The 21,403-nt window shown below is 40.7% G+C and overlaps 1 protein-coding gene across 1 annotated transcript in view; it reads right to left on the bottom strand.

The window, feature by feature from the left end:
* The window catches only part of TOX (thymocyte selection associated high mobility group box), a gene marked incomplete at both ends in the record, with an annotated part of 221,351 nt that overhangs the window by 17,943 nt on the left and 182,005 nt on the right, over positions 1 to 21,403 (bottom strand). Inside the window, one exon of the mRNA XM_082332632.1 lies at positions 8,129 to 8,209. Coding sequence (XP_082188758.1) covers positions 8,129 to 8,209 — 81 coding nt within the window. The remainder of the gene's footprint in view (positions 1 to 8,128; positions 8,210 to 21,403) is intronic.

Here is a 21,403-nt window from a genome sequence, read left to right as displayed (position 1 = left end):
TGGCCAATATGGCCAGCATAAACTTTCTACCAATACAAACAGCTTTACTTGTGGGTAAACATAACCTACTCCAACCTCAGAAGATTTTTTCATGTAGCCAAAATGGTGTAACATAGTTTTATTTTAAATGAGAAACAGGTGCTTCTGTTTAAATGAGAAACAGAGGTTTGGCACCCCCTCTACACAGACGAGGAACATGTACTATGTGACTTTCAAAGCCTAGAAAAGAGCTTAACTCAATTCAGGTTTTACGGGAATATGTGTCAAAAAACTACATAGTTGCCACACTGCCCCTTTTCATGACAGTGCCATGCGCACATCTAGTGACTGGTGTCCATCTTTGAGCCATGCCGAGGAATTCAACATTTTTTGGACTCTGTGCCCAGAATGAAGGTTACATTCAGGTAACAGCAGTGATTATGTCAACTGGTACCAGGAAGGTCCAGGCTGTACAGGCTGTGATCAAACTTAGGCAGGCCTGACTCAGCTTTAAATGAGTTATCTCCAGTACCGTGATATTAAAGAGGTAGATAAAAGGAAATTGGCTGAGTATTTATGCAGCTCCTACAAAGCTTACCTAAGCTTAAGTTTGCATCTGCTGTCTTTGCTGTCTCTTTGGTGGAAGGAACATCTTGAATTGTTTATTCCTTCTCTCAGCTTTTCTGTGTTCACGTAATCCTGTCCGTTTTTAACATTTTTGACATTTTAGGTCACTTCCAACCCCAAGCCTGTCCTTGAGAAGAATCCCTTCTTCTGGCCTACACGGGCTCAGCCATTTTATTAATACCCCTGCGAAGCTGTTTTGTGAGAGAATGACTTCTCTCCAGCAGTGTTTTCTCCCTCCTGTTTAGCTCTTTAACTCCTTTAGAGATTCCTTTGACTTAACTCTGTTCACTCCGGTGGAGAATTCATATGCATATTTGCAGTACAGCTGCCTTCCTACCTAAGTCACAAGAGGCTCTTAGCAAATGACGTTTTGTATTTTGTTAATTCCAGTCACCTATTGCAATAACAACATCTGGGACTCTAGAGAGTTCAGAAGCTTTTTGACACATTCTTGATGTTTCAGAACAAAGGAGTAAGTCATGGGTTGTCATCTATAATTAGCTGAGGTGGCTCGGAAGAACATCTTCAAATCTAAATATACATTTTGTCATCATCTACAGGGGATTGTCATGGATTCATTCAGGGTATGTAAGTAAAAATGGATGTTTTATGAATGTAACCTGGGTACATGTGATAAAGGATATGCAACTTTAATTTGATACAAGTGTTTTAATTCCCCAAATGGAAGCACTAGGCTAATAGTGAAATCTAGTTTTATTAACTCACTTCAAAACCAAACACAGTTCCTCTCCAAATCAAAATCAGGTTTCTCTCAACCTCAAGACATTTCTGCCATTTTTGGCAGAAATTATGTGAGATCATGTCTCGGTTTTTGCACTGCTGAATGTAAAACTTCACATGATTTAGCCTCAAATTGAATTCATGGCATTAACTTAAATATAGTTTGCTCTACATTTTCAGCTGCAGTATAGTTGGTTTCCTTGCTAGACAAGAAGATGGTTGGATTTGTGTTATTATTAGATTAGACAATGGGTTTATAAATATATATGTTCACTTACCAGATACTCTGATATATCACATACTTGCATATACATAATTTTATTGAAAATTTCTGACTATATCATAATACCTCCAGAAAGAATGAAAGACCGAGGTATCACAGAAGCATGAAGTACCTGCTGTAAAAGCCTTACATTATAGTTTTCCCAGCTAGGGATTCTAATGTTTAACGGAAAAAAGTAAAAGCTGTATGTGCATGTCATCATTCTGTTTTTATTTTGTTATTGGTTTAAGGGAAATATTGCCAAATGCCTTGTAGCAATTTAATAGCTACAAAAAATAATATCATGCATCAAACATAACCATATTTTTAATTTATTCTTTCTATGATGCTTTCACTGAGAACAGCCTAAACTGTTTTATGAAATTCCAAAACATCTGCATGGACTGGGGCTAGATATAATATAGGAATCTGTTGTCTCAAAATGTGGAAACCAGGTGCCTTTCTGCCAGCAGCAGAAGGGATGCTGCTCTCCTTGTACAAATAGCCAACTGATTAAAGCACGGACCAGGAGACACAACAGTGGCCTACTCTGTCAAGAGATACTCAGAATTTTATTTCCAAAAGAAATGTCCTAAACTCCAGCAGCTGCTTATTTCAGGGAGGAGTGAGCCAGGATGCGGTGCTCCCCTACATGTGAAGCTTGGCCACTATTCAGAAAAGAATGTGGGTTCACTGGGCCACAGAAAACAACTCATGGAGAGAGCACACCTGCACATCTGCATCTACTTAGGAGCAGGGAGATGCACAGTCTGGGAGAGGTGACATATTTTTTGCCTTTTTATATGTTAGGCAAGTGCTCTCACCACATACACATATGAAATGGGAAACTAAGACCAAGTTTACTGTTTGAGTTTTGGGGTTTGGGTTTTCTTTTAACATGGTCTCCATTTTGGTTTTTACAAGTAGCTCAAACTTTTTCATGTGTATTCACTGCAGTCTTAAGCAACTCAAATTCCTTAGGCTGTTCAATTGTATTACAATATAGGCAGCGTAACAGATATTTTGGGTGCCTGGAAGCTCTCTGGTTACAAACTGCTGTGCTAATGGCATTAAGGCAATGCTAATCTTACCAGATGTGACCTTTAGTTTTTTTATGAAGCATAATTGCAAGGTGGTGGGCTAGAAAAGCTAGGTCTGCCATATACTTCACGAAGCAATTTTACATGTCCAAAGGATTTGCACTGTCCACAAAACTGAAAAATGTCCAGTGCGTTTGTTGCAATGTCAAGTGAGGACACCACTGACTTAGATACAACGTCAGAGTTTTGAAATATGCTTGAGTATTTTGAATTTGAATAATATTCTCCTTGCTGAGAGGCTTTAGCTTCAGCCATAGCTGCTAAAATATGTCTGCATGAAACTTGAAGTTGTGTCACTACACAGAGAGAATTAAAGATTCATTTAGCCAGAGAGAACTAAACAGGGAACAGAAATCTGCTTTGTTCTATTCAAACAGCTAAACTTATACTGCTATAGTTAACATACATATATGTACCACTTATATGCACATATATATTATGCATGTTAAATACATAATATGCATATATTGTTATATAAATATACTGAGATGCACATATATAAAGAAAGTATTTAACATTACCCATATATATCTGTATTAAATATATATGTTTGAAAGATGCAGCAAAAACTCTAATGTCAGCCAGAAAAAAGGCTGGTTAAGCTAGAAAAAGTGCTTGTTTTATGAAAAAGTAAAATTGCAATTCACAGCATTTTATGTAATGCTGTACAAATTACCAGATACCAGAGACTGCATTTCTGGACCTGAACAGTACTAAAAGTTGCAACTAAGGGCAAATATAAAGACACTTGTTTACAATGCAAAGGCTTAGTCAGTACTATAAGCAATATGGCAATCTGCATAGCAGAAGATATAATGCTTTGTAATGTGATTTTTGCTTTACATATCAATTCCTACACACATGAACAAACTCGAAAACAGCCCCATTAATTTCAATCATTATACAAAAGGAGAAAATACAGGAAATAAACTTATAAATTAAACAGGGATTCATGCATAATTGACATTTACACAATCATATGTTTACCTTATTTACTGGGTGGTAGCCCTATTTTATAAAGACATCACTAAAGCATTTAAAAGTGTACTAGAGATGGGCTGACAATCCTATTACCGAAGTTGCTGGTGACACTTACACTCTTTTCAGTGAAAATTTTGTCAAATAAGGCAGTATAAAATTATACACACTAGGTGTGTGAGTGACTTCTGTGTGTGTGTGTGTGTGTGTGTGACAAACTCCAGCCAGAACTGCTCAGCTTTGTCAAGAATGCACCCAGAGGAAAGCACCATATGCCTCCCAAAAATCTGGGTGCCCTTCCTTAAGATGCAATGGAAGAGGGACTTGAACTCTGGAAGGGACAATGACAGATTGTGTCAAAGATTAATATCTCATCTTCCCATGAAATGACACTCAAATTTATAAACGTGCATCATCTGAGAAAGCAGCTGAGACTATTCCTCCACATGGGCTTTCCCAGTACTGGTTGCTCTCTATGATGAAGAGCAGGCAGTCTGTCCCTCATCTTCATCTCTAGTTTCCTTCACTATGCACCCATGGCTATGACTGTATGAAGGGGACGTGAGGATGCAGAGGACAAGAGAAAGAGTAGGAAAAAGACTGGCTGAAGTAAAGGTTTGCTGTTGGGGAGAAGCGGAGGGGAGGGGAGAGGAGGGGAGGGGAAGGGAGGGGAGGGGAGGGGAGGGGAGGGGAGGGAAGGGAAGGGAAGGGAAGAGGGAAGGGAAGGGAAGGGAAGGGAAGGGAAGGGAAGGGAAGGGAAGAGGGAAGGGAAGAGGGAAGGGAAGGGAAGGGAAGGGAAGGGAAGGGAAGGGAAGGGAAGGGAAGGGAAGGGAAGGGAAGGGAAGAGGGAAGGGAAGAGGGAAGGGAAGGGAAGGGAAGGGAAGGGAAGGGAAGGGAAGGGAAGAGGGAAGGGAAGGGAAGGGAAGGGAAGGGAAGGGAAGGGAAGGGAAGGGAAGGGAAGGGAAGGGAAGGGAAGAGGGAAGGGAAGGGAAGGGAAGGGAAGGGAAGGGAAGGGAAGGGAAGGGAAGGGAAGGGAAGGGAAGAGGGAAGGGAAGGGAAGGGAAGGGAAGGGAAGGGAAGGGAAGGGAAGGGAAGGGAAGGGAAGGGAAGGGAAGGGAAGGGAAGGGAAGGGAAGGGAAGGGAAGGGAAGGGAAGGGAAGGGAAGGGAAGGGAAGGGAAGGGAGAAGAGGAGAGAAGAGGGGAGAAGAGGGGAGAAGAGGAGAGGAGAGGAGAGGAGAGGAGAGGAGAGGAGAGGAGAGGAGAGGAGAGGAGAGGAGAGAAGAGAAGAGAAGAGAAGAGAAGAGAAGAGAAGAGAAGAGAAGAGAAGAGAAGAGAAGAGAAGAGAAGAGAAGAGAAGAGAAGAGAAGAGAAGAGAAAAAAGCAGAGTAAAGGGGGCAAAGGGCTGAGTATCATGGAGAAGCCCACCATCACCACCTGATACTCCACTCCCACCCCAGAGCTTGGGATGGAAACCGATGTCCCTGAATTTCATTATTCTGCTGTCAGGCAGAGGCTAAGAAATCTCCTGGCAAAAGGAGATTTAACCCATTTGTCTGCAATCTTCTGTTCTGACTATTCCAGCATCTCAAATGGCCAAGATGGGTACAGTGAATTCAACTCCAAGTCTGGTCCACTCAGGTGTAACATGGCATATGTCCATTCCTTTGCTTTTCAGAAAAATGAAGACTTGCAAACATATTGCGAAAAACATACACAAACACTCACAAGTCCTACACTCACTAATCGTTTAACAACTGGCAATACTTAATTAAAAAGTGGCAGAATCAGTGTTCAAAAGTTAGGAAACTGGTAAGCAGCTGCTTTGGGAGGTGTGAGGCACCTGCTGAGCTGGAGACCAGGGACCTGAGCAGCACCCTTGCCTGCTTGTGCCTGCCTCTTCCCACAGGCAGAGTCCTCTGGGAGGGAAGAAGGAAGAAAGTTTGATAATTGGGTAACTCCTATCATTTGGATAGCAAGACGATGTCCTGATGTGATGCGAAGCACAACTGAATATCTCATAGCTGCCAGGCAGCTGACCCTGAAGTCTCTGGAGCTCTGCTGTGAACATGAAGGGTGTAATATTGGTCAAATACTCTGAAAAATGAAGTTCTAGATGCCGCAAGCAGGACACCCAAAATTACTGAAAACCTGATTTCACGATGATTTAGTTGTGTTTGAAAATATGGACAAGACAAACTTCCTGCTCCAGAGTATTACTGAGAATTCTTTACACTAAAACACTGCTGGGATGAGCAGCACAGAAAATCCTATAAAGAAGCAAGGTTAAACAACATGCAGTAAATACAACACAGGAGCTCCCAGGGTGAACACCTGATTATAAGCATATGAAATGAGACTCACACAGACTGCAGGATAAAGTATAAAACATACCATGTGAGAAAATCATTAATATTGTATTAAAGCATTTTTGGAAAAGGTATGTTACTTTTGGCATGTCTTAACTTTTGAGAAGAAGGTCTTGGAATCTTAATAATATTCTCTAACAGTAGCTCTTATGGATGATAATAAAACACGTGGACATAAAAGACCAGATGGACTCCAAACAATCTTAATAATGTATTATATATATTTCTTCATGCTTACATGCTTGTCTAAAGAACTACAACTCTTCTGGTGCCATGTAAATATTTAATAATGATAATTTAGAATATACTGATATAATATTACATCTGGGTATTTTACATCCTTATTGCAAAATGGACTTGCTTTAGTTACATGCCAGCTCTGTTGGATTCATTGAGCGTGTTCATGAGAGTAAGCAATTAGTACTCGGCTTCATTAAGTTTATATTTTGATACTTTCCACATTAGAGGAAAACATTACATTATGGGCAGAATTTAAAGAATTGCTTAAAAGTTAAGAAAATGCTTCAGTGCTTTTCTAACTAACGACAAATTTAAATATACGCACTGATGGCTTCATGCACTGAACTGATCAACAATCTTTTAAATTTTTTTCTAAAAAGAAACCTCAGAAAAAGCCATAATATCCTTTTTTCTCTTTCAAAAAAAAAAAAAATCGCAGTTTTTTATACATGCCCTTTCAAACAAGCTATATAGAGTGTTATGTAAACAGCCCATGATGTGCTGAATAATGACATCCAAGTTATTTTCACAAGTGAAAAGTTGGCTTCATGCATTTCTTCAAAACCTATTGGAATATTTTGAGCTTTTGAGACCTATCTTTTGCCAATAAGCAGGCTATTTAAAAAAAAATTGTTTGTGTGCACGTGGTACCCTTTCTGAAGGCAATGAGTATTTCTAGAACCAAACAGCCCTAAGACAGAAATTAAAGGTAGCCTGTAAATCACTTTAACTAAATGCATTAGTGATTATGATGGTAGCTATAAAATTAAAATGCCTAAGACACAACCCCCAAAAATGAATGAGGTAACACCCATATTTCAGACTTCTAAATTCAGAACAAACACTGATGAAATACTAAGGTAATGCAGAAAGATGCATGAAAGGTCCTTGTATGGCTAATCATACAGTCTTCCCCTGAAAATATGTACAAATTAATATAATATACAGAGAAGTATAGTGCAGGACCCCAAAAACATTTAAAGCTAACAAAAAGTTCTATTCATGTCATATATGCCAGTCCTTCATACTGCCATCTTTACCTCTAAAATTAATTTTATTTATGTAAGAACAAAATATATCTAAATTTGTTTTGACAGACTCCAAACTAGTGATTCTAACCAATATGATTCTGAAGTTGCTCAATTGTTTTTTCACATTGACACAGTGCAGTAATTTCACATTCTTCTGCATATTTTAAAGCCTATTAAAAATGTTAAACCGCCTATTACAAAATTAAGGGCACTAAGAATGTTTGTATAAATCAGTTTAGAAAATTGCTACTAGCTGTGTACTGGGGATACACTAGTGTGTTCCAGTATAAGGGCCTTATGGTGACCTATGCTGTGCTCACACAAATTGCTTGCTGGATATAAAATGGAAATTTACATTTTCTTATGAAAATTTGCTATGTGAGCTAAGGTTGACGTTTTCTGTACTGTGCTTGCAAGGTAAAAAGCAGTACTTGAAAAAACCTCAAACCAAAACTAGGCATTTTGGGTAATGATACGCTTTTTTCCCTTATAGGTAGAATGGTGACTGCCTGGCATGGCATGTTTGTTATACTGAGATCTTTTTACTGGTATCTCCTTCCTCTGTTGAACTGCGATGATACTCGCAGCCTGGAGAAGTGCTGCCTCTATGACCAGAAGGGAAAGGATACCTTTTCATGGAGAGATGACTGTGTTTATTAAGCATTTGCTCAACTTAGGTTTAAGGTAATAACAAACAAGGCTATTTGCACTAAATACTATTGTGCTCAGCACCATATAAATGCTGAAAATGGTTTGCAATATGTCACTATATATATGTGTGTATGTATATACATTATGTGTTACCTTGGATACAAGGCTTGCTCTGTAGGCAGCTAACTGCTTCAGATATTCCTTCTTGGCAGCTTCAGTTTTCTTTTTGTATACCTAAAAACAAAGAGTGTCACATTGGTAAATTAATCTGGTTTTGTTTTTATATATCACCTGTGTGTCTCATGCATCTTCATAAAGTCTTTTAAGTAAACAGCCTTTCCTCCTCATATTGCTCAAAGAGTGAAATAATAAACATCAAATAATTTAAAGAAAATATTTTTCTAACTGTGAAACACCCTTTAACTACCCAGCAGTACTGAAAAAACAATATCCCTCATAGCATCTCAGGTTTAACTGTTCAAAGTGAAGCGCGGGGCGTACTTGCAAATGGGACCTTTAGGGACGGGGCAAGGCAGACGTGGGCCTCTCCACTGGCTTCCACTTGTGAGATGAGTTAAAACCCTCTGGGGAAGATGAGAATGTGCAGAAAGACATTTGAGCTAAATGAAGGAGATGACGGCACCATACAGATCAGCCAAGAGGCTTTCTCTCTTCCCTGGATAAACTGTTGGGGGCAGTCAAAGAAGCTTCATGGAGCTGCTAAGGATAATAAATCATGTTAGTCATTATTCCAGTCTTGATCCCATATCGGTCTAATTAACTTCTCAGGAGCATGGATCTATTTCTGTACATTTCTCTCAACTCACCAAATTATTTTAAACGCGGCATGTGCACAATCTCATAATAGATTAAAGAGCTTGGAAAATCACTTCCAAATTTCAAGATCAAAGATTATCTGCAGGGTTAGGCAGGACCTCATAGCACTACAGTAACATGATGTCAGGAAAGCATACGTACATATTTAGGGTTGAAAGTTTTCAGGAGGAGAACCAGTTTCTGACCCGTGGAGCCTAGCTAATGACTTGCTGTTAGCCATGTCAGTGACAGATTTGGGAACAAGTCAGCATTTCTCTTTGCAAATATTACCATGAGTTTCTCACCAGTTCATGTTTTTTTTTTTCTAAAAGGGTAGACTTAGGAGCCATGCAAGCATCTTGGCTTCATGTAACTAAGCAGGATTGACCCCTAGCCTTCCATGTTGCAGGAAAAAGCTTAAAAAACATCCAAACAGAAGGCTGAAAAGTAAGGGAGACAAATAAAGGGAAAGTAAATTTCCTTCTTTTATTGCTGTTATATTTCACAACTTTTAAGTTGCATGCCCAGGGCGGAGATTAATTCATGTGTTCATGGGCATTTGGGATTCACATTACACAAAATGGAACTGCAGCTTTGAGTCTCTGCTGTCCACTTCTCCAGTCAAGTGCACAACCTGGGCACCTGTGGAAAGCCTCCATGAAGAGAGTAAAAACTATCCACCTTCCCCCTCCCACTCCACACTGCCTAGTTAACTGGGCTATTGATTCAAAGGTAAAAGATGGGCAAAGCTATTTATGACAATTTTGGGGTGTTCTCCTGAATTCCACAGCTGAAAAACACACACATACATCTCCCCAGAAGTATAAACTTTATGAAACTTCAAAGTGATCTCTTTTGATCTTCCGATGCTCTAGTAAAACCAGCAGTCCTGTAACGGAGAGGACTTGGCAGCACAAAGTATGCACACAGAGGACAATACAGTTGCAGATTACAAAGTGAGAGTGGTAGTGTCAGGCTGGAAGGATCCAGTACAAAACCATTTTTATAAAGAATGTGCTCGTGAAACATTTTTTTGTTTCACTAAGGCTTTGCTTTCAGAGACAGAACAAACCTCAGATACGGGCTGGCAAAACTCAGAGACTGCCTAAAAGGATTAAAGATTTTGCTTCCCAGGGAAGCAAAAGATCATAATGGAAACAGAGAAGTCTTAGGCTTCTAAAATTGTAAATATAAAGACAGAGAGGAAAAAAGATTGGTTTTAGCTGTGCAACTGTATCTGTGCACCCTTGTAATTTCTCCAGATTAAGATAAATACATAGTGTTGGCTGATCTCCTATTGTTTTGCAAAAAAAAATGGTAGCAATTTGCTTTTTAAGTTGTAACCGCTTGTGATTATTAGGGAAATGTACTGTTTGTTTTGAAAACGAGTAAAAAATTAATCAACAATCTGTTCCTAGCTGCTAAAATAAATTTAGCTTGACCTACAGAACAAAGACTAAGTTATACTGCTTTTTATATTGCAATGCCTCTGCATCATTCTGATAGCCAGTTTAAAAAACTGAGCTGAACAAAGAATTTTACACAGAATAATGATCTTCAAAAGATCATGTATCTACTGCTTCCACATTGGGTTTTATTTTGCATTACACAAATATAAAAAATATACACTCCTGCTGTGCTCTCACAGTCACAGCACATGGAAAGAGTCCTCTGGGACCTGACTTTTCCCTCAAATAGTCATTATGCACAAGGTTAACTCCATAATATGAAGCTAACAACAATTCTGTAAATCTCCATCTAAAACATCACTACTTCATAGGAATGTCATCATACAGCCTTTATTTAATTATTTCCTACCTATACATCTACCATGTTCAGTGTACACATTGTCTTGCCCTCTTTTCTTGGGTCTTCTGGTGAGCCAATAATATTCACATGAACACCATGTCTTCCACGGTAATATAAACATTAACCATGTAATAGAAGGTCATTATAGTAAAACAGTCCTTAATGGATGAGGAAAGGACCCCAGCCTGCTTTGATGTTTTGCATTGGCCAGAATGGTCCCCACAGGCTGGCCTGTCTGGAGGGTGGTCAGCTCACCCTGCTTCGTCCTTGTAAGGGCGTTGGCATGTCCTCTGAGGACAACAGCTTGAGCTCTCACTGTTTATATGCTGTTGTCCTTTTGAAGATGCCCACTGTTTAGGTCAACATACAAGTGGGTTGATGATCCTCATGCTAGTTTTGGAAATTCTGATTGGTCCTGGCTTATACTAAAAATTAGGGTAAGTTCTATCTGTCTGGGAATTTGTTAATTTTCACGAGTAACAACAAGGTGTGGCTGTCAATATTTTGCTCTGAAAGCAAATGAATGCGGTCCCGGCAGTGGGTACCAGTTCACTGACTTTGTGCTAGACTGGACTTGTACTGGGGGCTTATGAAGGCAGGGCAAGTGGGGAGCGTCCTCTGCATTTGTAGCAGCACCTCAAACAGGTATGAGCAAGTCAGCTGCCCCTCCCAACCTCTTTTTTTTTGCAGCTGCTGGAATTTTTAGCCCTCAAGCTTAAATAGTTTTGTGTTGTAGTAAGTATAACAGAGTTGCATCCTTGCAGCACTTCTGGGGAGGAAAAAGGCTTGTGTCGTCATTCAAGTGTGCTCTAGAAAATGGCTGAAGCTCTTTTGAGTTTCATGCTTAAGGCAGTGCCAAATTATGAAACACATTTCCAATAACACGTTTAACATTTTTCCTGCAACAAGAAGCAGGCTTCTGTTCTGTTGCTTATCTATAGTGTATAGTGGCAATATTTAATTTTATTTTTAACATCTCAGAAATCTCTTGTAAGGTCACTTTCCCCTCCTCCATCAAGCAAGCAACAATTATTAAATAAGTAACTTGACAGGAGCATATACTTATGGAATTAAGTAATTTCTAGCTTGCTTTAATTCAATTAACATGATAATTGAATGTCAACTGATTGTCATTCAGGCAGTAAAGGCCCATTCTGATTCAGCAGCAGATTCGTTTCCTTACACAATATTTTATTTTCTATATTGTCCCAGCTGTGGAAATTGAATGTTGGCAGAAAAAACATCATTTCTGTATACACAGGGTAGGTCAGCTTAATTTATTCTTATTCTCTTCAGCTTGTTGTAGAAACCCCAAAACACCAAGATTACATTCATTTGTCTAGAAATGGAAGCTGCTGGCATTATTTTCCTACTGTGCTTCACAAATGCAAATTTACGCAGCATAATACACAGGTTCTTAGTTTACTATTTAATTACATTTCCAAAGTGCACCCAGTAAGGTAGCTTCAAGTTCGCTTACACTGTTTAGCAAAGCATGCAGCAATATAGAAGACGATACTTTCCAAAAGGAGTAAGTATGAAACTCTACCTTGTGCATATAAGTATATAACATAGCATCTGAATTAGGCCACCAGGGAAAACGAATGCCCTGGTCTCCTCCATTGGTAACGTAATAGCCTCGTACCAGCCCGCAGGCCACTGCAATGACCATACATATGGGCTACCAGTGCTGTAGCAGCTTACATGGAGGATTGAACTCTTTATTAATAGTGATACACATCCTTAAACTGACTGTCCCAAAGTTTCATTTGGAGATCATAGAATGATAGAATCATAGAATCGTTAAAGTTGGAAAAGACCCTTAAGATCATTGAGTCCAACCGTTAACCTAGCACTGCCAACTCCACCACTAAACCATGTCCTCAAGCACCACGTCTACCCGTCTTTTAAATACCTGCAGGGATGGGGACTCAACCACTTCCCTGGGCAGCCTGTTCCAATGCCTGACTACCCTTTCGGTGAAGACGTTTTTCCTAATATCCAGTCTAAACTTCCCCTGGTGCAGCTTGAGGCCATTTCCTCTCATCCTATCGCTTGTTACTTGGCAGAAGAGACTGACCCCCACCTCGCTACAACCTCCTTTCAGGTAGTTGCAGAGAGCAATAAGGTCTCCCCCCTCAGCATCCTCTTCTCCAGACTAAACGACCCCAGCTCCCTCAGCCGCTCCTCGTAAGACTTGTTCTCTAGACCCTTCACCAACTTCGTTGCCCTTCTTTGGACACGCTCCAGCACCTCTATGTCCTTCCTGTAGTGAGGGGCCCAAAACTGAAGACAGTACTCGCGGTGCGGCCTCACCAGTGCTGAGTACAGGGGTCAATCAGTTCTCCAGTCCTACTGGCCACACAATTCCTGATACAAGCCAGGATGCCATTGGCCCTCTTGGCCACCTGAGCACACTGCTGGCTCATGTTCAGGCGGCTGTCAACCAACACCCCCAGGTCCTTTTCAGCCAGGCAGCTCTCCAGCCACTCCTCCCCAAGCCTGTAGCGTTGCATGGGGGTGTTGTGACCGAAGTGCAGGACCCGGCGCTTAGCCTTGTTGAATCTCATACAGTTGGCCCTGGCCCAACGATCCAGCCTGTCCAGGTCCCTCTGTAGAGCCTTCCTATCCTCCAGCAGATTGACACTTCCACCCAACTCGGTGTCATCTGCAAACTTACTGAGGGTGCACTCGATCCCCTCATCCAGATCATCAATAAAGATATTGAACAGGGCTGGCCCCAACACGGAGCCCTGGGGAACACCACTCGTGACCGGCCGCCAACTGGATTTGACTCTGTTCACCACCAGTCTCTGGGCTCGGCCGTCCAGCCAGGTTTAACCCAGTGCAGAGGGCACTTATCCAAGCCGCGAGCAGCCAGTTTCTCCAGGAGAATGCTGTGGGAGACATGTCAGAGGCCTTACTAAAGTCCAAGCAGACAACATCCACAGCCTTCCCCTCATCCACTAAGCAGGTCACCTTGTCATAGAAGGAGACCAGGTTAGTGAAGCAGGACCTCCCTTTCATAAACCCATGCTGGCTGAGCCCGATCCCCGGGTTGTCCCGCACGTGCCGCGTAATGGCACTCAAGATGATCTGCTCCATGACCTTTCCTGGCACCGAGGTCAGGCTGACAGGCCTGTAGTTCCCCGGATCCTCCTTCTGACTCTTCTTGTAGAGGGGCGTCATGTTTGCTAGCTTCCAGTCATCTGAGACCTCCCCAGTTGACCAGGACTGCTGATAAACGATGGAGAGTGGCTTGGCAAGCTTCTCTGCCAGCTCCCTCAGTATCCTCGGGTGGATCCCGTCTGGCCCCATGGACTTGTGAGCCTCCAGGTGGAGGAGCAGGTAGGTGACTGCCACCTCTTCGACAACTGGGGCTTCATTCTGCATCCCATCTCCACCTCCCAGCTCAGGGGCCTGAAAACCCCTAGGATGACCAGTCTGAGTATTAAAGACCGAGGCAAAGAAGGTATTAAGTACGTCAGCCTTCTCCTCATCCTTCGTGGCAACGTTTCCCTCCACATCCAACAAAGGAGGGAGATTCTCCCTGGCCCTCCTTTTGTCGCTGATATATTTGTAGGTTGTAGGGGTTGTGGGTTATACGGTTAGCCACAAGCACTCACAAATACTAGATTTGCCAAATTAAAACCACAGTAGAATATCTATCTGCATTTCTGTTTTATGATGACAACTTCTGGTCATGTTTTGCTTTTTATATTTCAACTGCTGCTTGGTTCTTGTCTTCCTGGATCATAAATTCCTTGAGGCGGGCTTTGTGTCTCCTGTACTCTTCTACATGTTGGATAATAGGACACTCATCACTGGTATATATAACTGAAATATACCTGTAATGCCTTGAGCCAAGTTTTTGTTCTGGTTAGTCACCTTTTCCCAATGAACTTCCTCTCAGCTTTCTTGTGGAGGATTATCAACACATCACAACACACTGCGCAGCCTGACTCCTACCCTGTCCCATGTGGCTTGCACCCTTGTTCCCTTAGGGGAACAGATCTCCCTTCCCCCAGTCATCATCACTAGAGCCAAAACAGGCACTGAAACGTCTGCAAACATGTCGTGAGTTTTGAATATCAGGTACTAATGGAAGAAGGCACCAGTGACTACAGTTCCCCTTGATACTAGAGACTTGGAGACAGTGAGTTAAACTGACTGATGCTCTTAGGAGAAAAAAAAGACTTTCAGAATTTATGCCTCATGGTAGCCTGAAAAAGCTTTGTGTCTCCTAGCTGACAAAGCACATTACAAAGAACCATGCTACTTCCCTGGCTTTGCCTAAATAGCTGGTATGAGGACGACAAAGAAGGGGAAGTTTTCAGTTTATCTTGTGGATGTCTCTGTAGAGCTGACACTTGCAAGCAAGTTATATTTGTCTTTTTAAAATGATGTAAAGGTGCCCACATTTGTTTTGATGGAAGTGTCCCAAAACCCCCAAAAATGGTATATGCAAAAACAGCAAATCAAAAAGCAACATGACCGATTTTGTCTTTTCGGTCTCCGCAGTGTTATTACCCATGGCAGTGTCATTTTCACAGGCTACAGTTACAGAAATGGCATCTGATAAAATACAGTAGTCTGCAATCCAGAATTAAATTCCACATTCAGATTGTCGTTCCTGGCCCTACATACCTAGGCTTATAGAGAAAACTTGTATTTTTTCCAAGTGGGAAACATATCTCTAGTTTTAATCTTCTGATTTTGCGGCAAAGGCACCTAGAGCTGCACACACTCGTCTAAAATATGGAGAGAGATATTCCCACAGCAGTCAGAAAAAAAAATCCTCAGAATTGCTTAATGGATACTGAAATATGTTACCATTTGATTTTTAATCTAGGTACATACAGTAACAGAAAGAAGCCCAGGGCTAGCTATATGGCTCAGCAGTCTCTGACTGTAGAGCATGAAAAAGACACTGATGACATATTAGAGGCTTAGGGGAAAGAATTCAGTCTTTCTGGCGTGCAGGGGAAAGATCACAGGCCAAATTCAGCTCTAGCACAAACAGTGAGACTCAACGGAGATCACTGGAAATTGCAGCCTTTTGCGCCAGGCCAAAATTTGACCTTACAGGCTTGATGCTCACAGCTTGCAGGAGCAGGACTGTACATTTTATCAGAAGCATGTTGGATGAAAGTTGGGTACAAACCAAATGACATTAAACATATGATTTATGTGGTGATTATTTGCATTTGCTGGTATTCTTTTTTTTTAAAAATAAGGGTGTGAGCCTGAATGGAGCATAAAAATTGGGCCTAAATCCGATTTTGTACGCAAATGATTTAAAGCCATGTTCCTATTGAGCTCGAATGTACGGATAAAGGGTGCGGAAGAAGAATGAATAGAAAATTGAGGCTATTATTTATGCATGTTGCTGCAGCACTACTTGGAATCCAGGGTCCTTTTGGCCCAGCTCCTTCCAAGTACAACAAGAAGGCGAAGTGCGGTTAAAGTCAATGTCCATAACTCGGTGGCCATGTGCAGTATTTATCTAGAAGGTGTGTCTGTTGTATGTAGCAAAGAGATATTAGAAATTCACCCCGGGCAGAGGGGTGTCTCCTGGGAGGCTGCAGGAAGACCAAGCTGCCAGGTAGGCTGAGCAGGAGGCCAACAGACGATAGGCTGCATTACGCTATACGGAGTAAGACGCTGCAGCTCCTATGGTGACTTACATTAATTTTATTTTTTTTTGCAGCAGAGGGGAAGGTTTCCCATCCCGAGTGCACAGCACGGTCCTGCTCAGCCCAGCTCTGGATGGGAGAGGCAGACGCCAGCTGCCAAAAGTCCTGCAGCAAAAATGCATTGCAAAGAGGGGGCCAGACACTGCCCCCTTCTGAAGTTAGTGGAAGTTAAGGGGTTCAAGGTCTGGCCCTGTGGAAACCAGGGCAATAAACCAATCTGAAAATATAAATTTATATGTACATATATATATACATCGACATGAGTTTGTATCTGCTTGTATGCGTGCCTGTTCTTGGCCCATTTGTGTTCTGGCTCATTAAGCCCAGCTGCTTGCAGAGGAAGGGAGAAGGGGCAGACACCAGCGTAAGGAGCAGTTGTTTTAAACTCTTGACGCACTTGTCTAGAGCTTCAAAGGGTAGAGGTGCAATTTCAATACAGCAATTTGTCACGAAAAACAGTGGATTTCCCAAGCAGGCCTAAGGTGCAACGCTGGTAAAAGCAACCTTGCCAGTGCAGGTAGCTGGGAGAGGAGGTGTAAGGTTGCTGTCTGTTGTGCCTATTCCTGAATCCATTTTGCTTGTAATTCACTTTGGCAGTGTGCACACACAGATGTGCCTTCGCTTCCTATTCTCATTTACAAAAATAAAACAAAGCTAAATTTAAAACTTGCGTAGTTGTTTATCTACTAAACTGAAGGTACATTCTCATCCTCTTACACATGTGTTAAAGTTATTCCTTGGAGATTGCTTCATTAGAACAGATAATAAAAAAAGATCCTCTTTAGAGGGGGAACAAGAGGTAGATAAACAAACATCTCTGTGAGTATATAAGCATATATAAAGAGTGAACAAACTGTAAATTTATGTTTTCAAAATGCTGCTGACTACCTTGACCTGACAGTCTGCATATTCTCTGGAGCTATTTCAATAGCCACACTGCACTGCCCTGAACTGTCTGATGTCCTGACACCGGGCACCCCACATGCATGGCAATGTAATGGGAACGCGACGGCTCTTCCACCCATGGAATGAGCTCATTTGTCACGTCAAATGACAGGACAGTGACACAGCATCGCGCCCCGGGAGGGAGGGGGAGCTAAGTGAGGTGTCCCCACAGGCCAGGTAGAGCCAAGGCCTCTTGAAACACCAATCTTGGATCCATTTTGATCTGACTTGAGGTGTCTCATGTCACGAGAGTTGCTTCAGAGATATGAAGTGTTGGCCAACATTACTTCTAAAGCCCCTCCTGATCTACCTGATTCATCCCAGCACTGGATAGTGTGCTGCTATGTCTAAAACTTCCCTGTGATCAAAAGAGAAACTTATAAAACACACTTTGGTACTTTTCATGCCCAAATCAGTCTGTGTTATTTTTAGTGATCAAAATAGAAACCCTTGAAAGCTTGTGGGTTTGTGAAAATGGTAAAGTGAAATAGTAATCGTTTGTGAAAATGGTAACAGTATCACAAACGTTGACACTAATGCAGAAGGACTTCAATTTACTTAAGTATTGGTAACATACAATCCAAGTTCCATCAGATGTTAAAGAACTGCAGCTTTTATCTGGTGGGTCTTTGAGCACCAATGAGGAGTAAATGATTTGATTTTGTGAGCTCCGAGGATTTGTCAGCTGCCTCATAAGTATAATTCTGGCTTTTCATATTCCTGCTGCTTCTAATTTAGCAGGACAGGCTCATAATTGAAGCAAATTAACTATTTACACTTGCCACTTCTACCAGGGGAAGAGGACACATCAGCAGGAAAGAATGAGTGGGAAATTAAATTCTTCCCACTTGTGTCAGATCTGCCCTTACATAAACACATTAACAGTAATTTCATGAGGCGTCAAACATAGGAATAAATACTGAGGGATAAAATAATGAGGTGTTGCTATTGAGCTGAACTGTTGCAGCTAATATGACTGTGTATGAATTATGCAGCCTGAAAGAAGGCATATGTTACAGCACTCAAACAGTCGCTTCGCCAGCTTCTTCTGATCATTAAGTTTTGGGTCCCCTAGGTGAATCCATCCTTCTTCCCGCTGCAAGGCCAGTGCAACATTTAAGTAAACACATAGAAACACATACACACACATACACGCATACATACATATGCACACTAAGCTGTTCATAGGAGGCCAAATTCATTCCTGCTAGGATTCCAGTTAAGTCACTGAAGTTACACTAGAGATTAATTTTGTTGAATGTTGAATAGACATTCAATTCCATTTTTAGAATAATAGCACATTTATTAAGGTCTTTGGCTGAAGTTTTAAAGTTACACTAACGTAAACAAGAACATTTTGTTTGTAATTTGCCACATCTATTACAGCTTTACTAGGACTCCAATTAGAAACTTAAGGTTCATTTAGTACACACACATCTGGTACTGATTTAAAATGACTTTCCTTTTTCATCTAAGGACAGAAAATGACCTAAGCAGCCTTTTTACCCAGTTTGAACCAGCGTTCTGTCTGAAAGCCAGAGACTTGACCATTTAGCATGCTGAACCCTCTTTCCTGGGGGCTGTTTTTCTCCCTTTTGCAGTAAAAATGTGTGCAAAGGGCAAAGATGTACATAAATAAGCTATAAAACCAGGATGCACAGAAGTATACTACTAACTAAGGAGAAAACAGTGTTTGTGATTGTAAGAGAGGAACTAGAAAAGCCACTGAAAATATCCCTGTGCTATGGCCACAACACTAAGGAGAACGTACCCCGACATACTACTGCTACAGCTGCTTTCCATTCACAGGTATACTAATCTGAACAGTTTTAGAAAACATTTACAGTGAAAAATGAAGGAAAATGCACAGTCCCTGCTTCTGATCATGTGTAATTATTGTATCCAATCCAGAATTTGAGAAGAAACCATGACAAAGTCCACTATGACCACTAAAGTCCCTTTAATTTCTAGACTCCTCTGTGTAGACAGGTTTGGCCAAACAAAATGCAGACACACATCAGCGTTGCTGGCAAATGGTCCTTGTACACTCAGAAATTAATGGGAACGGTTACAGCATATTACCCAAAAATGCAAGTGTCTTTATATGGTAAAATGAGAGTGGAAGTACACTGGTAACTGCTTTAATCTAATAAATTGCAATATTCTCACGCTAAGAGCATCAGAGTGTGATACATTTTAAGTATAACTCCCCCCTAACTTCAGTAAGGCATCCACCATCATCTAGTTCATAATAACACTTCCTTTTTTGTCATTCAAATCCTATTTTCTCAAACAACATTTTCCTAGTGTCTTCACAGTTTGAAAAACATATATGGTTCTTGCACAGACCCTTTCAAGCTACAGTCTAATACGTCAGGTTATCAAAATTTTTTTGCAAAGGCTTGGACATACATATACTGCCCCTAGGTGATCACTGTATTGAGTTTCAATACCTTTGTTTATTCTGTGGTCAGTCTTCAGGAATAAACAAGAAGAATTCTATGCATTTCAGAAAAAGCTGGCTCAGGTCGTAGGAACAAAGAAGATTTCATTTTGGCATGAAAACATGAGGTTATTCTTCTTTCTCAATAGCTGCATTATGTTCTACTTTCTGATTCATTTATATTTACTATTTAAATAGTAAAAGGAGTTCCAATTCAGGAAACATAATTTGGAAACATAATTCTATTTAAATTCCAGAATAAGCATTAGCTTCCAAAACATAAAAGCCAGAAGCTTTATGATAATTGAATCCTTTTCAGCAAGTATAATTCATCAATAAAGTATTCCTCTAATGATGTTATTGTTTCTTTATTTAACTATTTTTGAATTTCTGAAGCTTTTTCAATGCCAAATTCCAAATGCCACATTAATCATTTGTATTTTTAGACTCCAATTTTCCTACTAGAGACATAGGTTTCATAACAGTTACTAATGCTCTGGATCTGAAAAATTAGGCCTTTAAAATACAGACTATCTAGTCAGTTAAGATGTCTTGTAATCATTACTTTGTACTATTAGATCCCTAATGGAATAAAGAATGAGTTTAAATTCATTCTAGAAAATAGGATTGCCAATTTTTTTAAATAGGGACTATCTTTTATTCTTTTTGTACAGTGCTAGATTAGAAAGGGCCTGGAGTTTTAACAATGTGCTTAATAGATGATAATGAATAGGCAAAATGAGTCAAAGAGCAACAAAGATATGTTAACCCAAACTCTTGGAATAATTGGCTTAAAAATCTAGTTGCAGCCATTTTTTTATGGATGTGTCATGTGGATTCCATAACACACCATTCTGCTGTGTTCCAACTTAAATTAAGGATAATAGAGATAAGGAAAATAAATTTTGTTCTGCTGTTCCAGTGTAGGACTTATTCAATTATTGCTTTCAACCATGAATAGGAAATACAAGTTAAAGTTGGAAATTTTAGGGGTTTATGCACTTTTCTTAAACAGAATTCTATGGAAAGACCAGTTTTCTGCTGGTACTACTAACATGACAAGTTCCAAGGAAATGTGCATTTATAGTCTTTCAGGTTTTTCTTCATTATATGGTCTTGGACTATTATTCATGAAGTGAAGTTTTCTGCTTTGTAAGCGGAACAAATATTATGGAAGGAAAAACTGCACACTGCAACAGCCACAAATTAAGGGTCATTATGAAAAATGGTGGGGAAAACCAAGCACAAGATCTTGCTTGGTGTCCTCACTAGAGAGATGTAAGATTAACTAGATTAACAAACTCTTGAGAAGTCCAGGTCTCTGCCTTTTACCATTTCAGGAGAATGTGAATTCCCACACTCAAGCAAGATGGGTCCAAAATACAGATCTAACTACTTGGAGCACTCCTGAGGTATGTGTTTGGGTGTGCAGATTTCAACATGGGGAGTGATTCTGGGCAGGTACGCAGGACAGGGAGAAATGGCATCCAAACCTCTTGCTTGTGAACTTAACTAAAAGCATAGTCAGTATTTTTTCTGAGTCAAAAGTGAACACTTATCATCATGGTCCCAAACAGCAATGTTCAACTATGAGAGAACCGCTGTACTGGGAAGGCCTAAACAACCTGTCAGATCAAGGATGTAACCTTGGCCTTTGCTGGACATATTAAAAAAGGCAGAAAGAAGAGACAACACAACAAAACAACCCTAATGTGCCAG

The sequence above is a fragment of the Platalea leucorodia genome (genome assembly GCF_965183815.1).
Source record: "Platalea leucorodia genome assembly, chromosome: 1".
Taxonomy (NCBI): Eukaryota; Metazoa; Chordata; class Aves; order Pelecaniformes; family Threskiornithidae; genus Platalea; species Platalea leucorodia.
This window is presented reverse-complemented; position numbering and strand designations above follow the sequence as displayed.